We start from the raw sequence: 5,381 nt of genomic DNA, 5'->3' as shown, positions 1-5,381 counted from the left end.
CAGGGGTCTATGGGGCTATGGGGATACAGGGACAGAGGGACGTGGGGATATGGGGGCACAGGGACACGTGGGTGTGGGGCTGTAGGGACGCAGGGATATGGGGCCACCCCACACGATCCGACCGTCCCCATGTGTCCCCACAGAGCCCCACTTTGTGGCCTCGGCCTTCATCCAGGAGAGCGCGGGCAGCAGCACCGGCGACGACGACAAGGTTTATTTCTTCTTCAGCGAGAGGGCGGTGGAGTACGACTGCTATGCGGAGCAGGTGGTGGCACGGGTGGCACGGGTGTGCAAGGTATGGGGCGGCCCCATAAGGGGACTGTGGGACGGGGCGGCCCTGTAAGGGGTCTGTGGGGGATGGGGGGGCCCTATAAGGGGACTGAGGGGTGGGGGGGGCCCCTATAGGGGGTGTGGGGGGGAGGGGGGGGCCCTATAAGGGGTCTGAGAGGTGTGGGGTGGTCCTATAAGGGGTCTATGGGGGATGGGGTGGCCCTATAAGGGGTCTGAGAGGTGTGGGGTGGTCCTGTAAGGGGACTGTGGGGGACAGGATGGCCCTATAAGGGGTCTATGGGGGACGGGGTGGTCCTATAAGGGGTATGAGATGAGTGGGGTGGCCCTGTTAGGAGATGGGGGTATGTGAGGTACAGCGTGGCCCTATAGGGATCTGTAGGGTATGGGGTGGCCTTATAGGTGTCTGTGAGGTATGGAGTGGCCCTATAGGGATCTGTGGGATATATGGTGGCCCTACAGGGGTCTGTGGGATATGGGGTGGCCCTGCAGGGGTCTGTAGGATATGGGGTGGCCCTACAGGGGTCTGTAGGATGTATGGTGGCCCTATAAGGGGTCTGTGGGATATGGGATGGCCCTACAAGGGTCTGTGGGATATATGGTGGCCCTACAGGGGTCTGTGACGTATGGAGTGGCCCTATAGGGATCTGTGAGGTACAGAGTGGCCCTATATGTGTCTGTGGGATATGGGGTGGCCCTACAGGGCTCTATAGGGCACAGGTTGGCCCTGTGGTGCTGCCGGGCTCTCAGTGCCGCTCACCTTCAGGGCGACGTCGGCGGCGCTCGCACGCTGCAGAAGAAATGGACGACGTTCCTGAAGGCACGGCTGCTCTGCTCTGCGCCGGAGCAGCAGCTGCACTTTAACCGGCTGCAGGCCGTGTTCACCCTGCCTGGTGCCAGCTGGCAGGAGACGGCTTTCTTCGGGGTGTTCCAGGCGCGGTGGTGAGCGGCACGGTGTGGGTCTGGGGGGGGCCGGGGGTCTCGGCGCCCCGCTGAGGCTCTGTGTGCGCAGGGGGGACGTGGACGTGTCGGCCGTGTGCCGCTACCACATCCTGGAGGTGAAGAAGGCTTTTGAGGGTCCCTACAAGGAGTATCGGGAGCAGGCGCAGAAATGGGGGCGCTATTCGGATGAGGTGCCCAGCCCCCGGCCTGGGGCGGTGAGTGATGGAGGGGGGGGGACCGGGGGCAGGGGGGGGAGAGGGGGTGCGGGGGGGGAGGGGGGTTGGGGGGGGGGATGTGGGGCACACGGCATGGGGTGCGGGGAGGGGGAGAATCCCCATTCAGTGCCACGTCTGCATGGCTCCAAATGACCTCTGTGGGACACGGGGACACGGATGTGGGGACATGGGGGTGTGGGGACATGGGGACACAGAGAGGTGGGGACACGGGGATGCTGAGAGACTGGAGACACGGGGATGTGGGGACATGGAGACACTGGGACACAGGGATGCTGGGACATGGGGACACAGGGATGTGGGGACATGGGGGTGTGGGGCTGCAGGGCCATGGGGATGTGGGGACATGGAGACACGGGGACGCAGGGATGCTGGGACATGGGGACACAGGGATGCTGAGAGACTGAGGCATGGAGACATGGGGATGTGGGGACATGGGGACAGAAACACATGGATGTAAGGACACGGGGACATGGAGACAGTGGGACACAGAGAGGTGGGGACATGGGGATATGAGCAGGTGGGGACATGGGGATGTGGGGCGCAGGGCCATGGGGAAACAGGGACAGGGGAAATGGAGCCAGTTGGGGCACAGGGATGTGGGGCCACGGGGAAGTGGGGACATGGGGAAGTGGGGCTGCAGGGCCATGGGGAGGTAGGGACATGGGGATGTGGGGCCATGGGGGCGTGGGGACACGGGGATGCAGGGATGTAGGAACATGGGGATGTGGGGCCGCAGGGCCATGGGGAAATGGGGATATGGGGACATGGAGACATGGGGACGCAAGGATGTAGGGACATGGGGATGTGGGGATGTGGGGCCGCAGGGAAACAGGGACAGGGGAAATGGAGCCAGTGGGACACAGGGATGTGGGGCCACGGGGAGGTGGGGCTGCAGGGCCAAGGGGATGTGGGGACATGGAGACACGGGGACACAGGGATGCTGGGCCATGGGGACATGGGGATGTGGGGATGTGGGGCCGCAAGGCCATGGGGAAACGGGGACAGGGGAAATGGATCCAGTGGGGCGCAGGGATGTGGGGCCACGGGGACGTGGGGAAAGGAGGCGGTGGGGACTTGGCATCTGAGCGCGCCGTTTGCCGCAGTGCATCACCGACTGGCACCGGCAGAACGGCTTCCCCAACTCGCTGGCGCTGCCGGACAACACCCTGAACTTTGCCAAGAAGCACCCGCTGATGGACGAGCCGGTCCTGCCACAGCGCGGCCGCCCGCTGCTGCTCAAGAAGGACTCCAACTTCACCCAGCTGGTGGTGGACCGCGTGGCGGGGCTGGACGGGGCCGTGTACGAGGTGCTGTTTGTCGGCACAGGTATGGGGAGAGGGGCGCGGAGCCGGGCGCCCAGGAGGGGACCGGGTTCGCCGCATGCCATCCCTCGCAGGTGACGGCTGGGTGCACAAGGCGCTGAATCTGGGCTCCCACGTTCATCTGGTGGAGGAGCTGCAGGTCTTCGAGCCAGCGCAGCCCGTGGAGAGCCTGGTGCTGGCGGGGCGGAAGGTGAGAGCGGTGGCGCCGCTGGGCTCCCGGCTCCTGGGGCGTCCCCTCAGCGCCCGTCTGTGCGCTTGCAGAAGCTGCTGTTCGCCGGCTCGCGGCTCCAGGTGGCCCAGCTGCCCGTGGCCGATTGCGGCCGCTACCAGTCCTGTGCCGACTGCGTCCTGGCGCGGGATCCCTACTGCGCGTGGAGCCGCAACGGCAGCCGCTGCGTGCGCTCCGACGGCCTCAATGGGTAAGGAGGGACCGCCGCGGTTCTGTGCCGTGCCGCGGAGCCTTCCTCACCTTTTCTGCTTCCTCCTCCTCCTCCTCGTCCCGCAGGTCTCACCTGGTGCAGGACGTGCTGGGCTCCGACACGCGCGCCTGCGCCATGCCGCTGGTGGGGACACAAGGTGAGGGGGGACCCCGCTGTCCATGGGGGCACCCGGCTCCTCCGTGGGGGATATGAGACCCCAACCCCATCCGTGGGAGGTGGCAGGGGAGGGACGGCCCAATCCATCCGCGGAGGTGGCACGTGGAGGCACCCAGCTCCAGCCATAGGAAATGGCACAGGGAGGACACCCCAATTCCTGGGAATGGTGTGGTGGGGAAACCCCGACTGCGCCCATGGGAGGTGGCACGGCGGGGAAACCCGACTGCGTGATGGATGACAGGGGAGATCCTTCTCCATCCATGGGAGACTCCCCAACTCCATGGGAGGTGGCACAGGGGGGCACCCAACTCACTATAAGTGGCGTGGTGGGGAGACCCCCAACTGCATCCATGGGAGATGGCACGTGGAGGGCACCCAACTCCATCCATGGGAAATGGGACATGGGAGACACCCCAGCTCCATGGAGGTGACGCACTGGGGACACCCAACGCCATCCATCCCTGGGAGGTGACATGGTGGGGACACCCCACCTCCATCCATGGGGAACGGCGCATGGCAGACTCCCCAGCTCCATGGGAGGTGGCGCGGTGGGGACGCCCAGCTCCGTCCATCTGTGGGACGGTGGAAAAACACCCCAATTCCACCCATGGAGGTGACACACGGGGACACCCCTGCCCCCATCATCACGCCTCCATCCCTTCCCCGCAGGTGCCATCACCCCCAAGAACGTGACGGTGGCGGCGGGCACCGACCTGGTCCTGACGTGCCGCCTGGGTTCCAACCTGGCTCAGGCTCTGTGGACCTTCGAAGGCCGCGCTCTGCCGGCCCAGCAGGCGCTGATTCTGCACGACGGCCACCTGCGCGCCCTGGTGGTGCCGGGCGCCGGGGCGCAGCACAGCGGAACGTACCGCTGCGTGGCGGAGGAGCGCGGCGCCCGGCTGGGCGGGGAGGCGTACCGGGTGGCCGTGCTGCCCGGGGCGCCGCAGGAGACGCGGGCGCCGCTGGAAAGCGCCGGGCTGGCGTGGGTCGTGGCCGTTTGTCTGGGCGCGGCGTGCCTGGTGCTGCTGCTGGCCGTGCTGTCGCTTTGGAGGAGGCTGCGCGAGGAGCTGGGCAAAGGCGCCAAGGCCATCGAGAGCACCCTGGTTTACCCCATCGAGCTGCCCAAGGAGCCGCACAGCCCGCGCTTCGTGCCCAGCGCCGCTTCGGATTCGGACGAGAAGCTGTGGGACCCGTCCAGCTATTACTGCTCGGACGGCTCGCTCAAGATCGTGCCGGGTCACGCCGTGTGCCGCAACGGCGGTCCGCCCGGTGCAGCTTCGCCGCCGGCCGCCATCCCCGGGCAGCCGCTGCATTCACCCACCCGCATCCACCTGGGTCCTCTGCGCGGCTCCTCTTCCAACGGCTACATCCGCCTGGCCTTGGGCGCCGAGGAGCGGCCGCCGTGCGCCGAGCTGGCCGAGGAGCTGCGCCGAAAGCTGCAGCAGCGTCAGCCCCTGCCTGACTCCAACCCCGAGGAGTCTTCGGTCTGAGCCGCCCGACGCGGGGCTGCACCTACCTCAGGGACATCGCGACGGGATTCGGGCACCGCGACCGCCTTCGGTACTGCGCCCGGGACCGCGGCTGGGGACGGAGCCCGGGAATGTCACTACCGTGGGGGACCGAGCCCAGGAATGTCACTGCCATTGGGACCCGGAAACGTCGCCCGCTTTTGGGGACTGAGCTTTGGGATCGAGCCCAGGGATCGTCGTGGGCTGCAGGGACTGCAGTTGGGGTCTGTCGCCCGTCTTGGGGACGCTGGGGGCCCCGTCCCACCTCGGGGACAGCCCTGAGTGCCGGGGCTGTGCCTGGGACCCTCACCTGCCCCGGGTCCGCATCCCAGACCTGGCCGAGGGGACGCAGCCCTGGGCGCTGGGGCCTCTCTGGGGACCCCCGTTATGGCCCAAGTCCCACCACCACCACCCCCCCCGCCCCCCAACCCGACCCCCCCGCCTCCTCCATCCCCACCAGCCCTTTTTGGGCCAATTCCCATCGTTTTT

General features: G+C 67.0%; 1 protein-coding gene across 1 annotated transcript; it reads left to right on the top strand.

Moving 5' to 3' along the window:
- The first annotated feature begins 82 nt into the window (after window positions 1-82).
- SEMA4C (semaphorin 4C) lies at window positions 83-5,335 on the top strand. Its single transcript, XM_042893555.1, has 8 exons — window positions 83-295; window positions 1,055-1,230; window positions 1,301-1,445; window positions 2,570-2,792; window positions 2,863-2,978; window positions 3,050-3,207; window positions 3,294-3,364; window positions 4,054-5,335. Exons 1-8 carry the CDS (start codon window positions 98-100, stop codon window positions 4,872-4,874), a joined length of 1,908 nt encoding a protein of 635 aa, XP_042749489.1. The 5' UTR covers window positions 83-97; the 3' UTR covers window positions 4,875-5,335.
- The last annotated feature ends 46 nt before the right edge of the window (window positions 5,336-5,381 follow it).

This window comes from Lagopus leucura, unplaced genomic scaffold (assembly GCF_019238085.1).
Source record: "Lagopus leucura isolate 7727_CA_CO unplaced genomic scaffold, USGS_WTPT01 34590-0_obj-0_obj, whole genome shotgun sequence".
NCBI classification, from domain to species: domain Eukaryota; kingdom Metazoa; phylum Chordata; class Aves; order Galliformes; family Phasianidae; genus Lagopus; species Lagopus leucura.
The sequence above is the reverse complement of the archived record's forward strand: the minus strand, read 5'-3'. Positions and strand labels throughout refer to the sequence as shown.

Coding starts and splice junctions, on each gene's coding strand:
- SEMA4C (XM_042893555.1), top strand. CDS start 98: ATGGGGCCACCCCACACGATCCGACCGTCCCCATGTGTCCCCACAGAG. Junction 2,793..2,862: donor GGTGCTGTTTGTCGGCACAG/GTATGGGGAGAG, acceptor CATCCCTCGCAG/GTGACGGCTGGGTGCACAAG. Junction 2,979..3,049: donor TGGTGCTGGCGGGGCGGAAG/GTGAGAGCGGTG, acceptor GTGCGCTTGCAG/AAGCTGCTGTTCGCCGGCTC.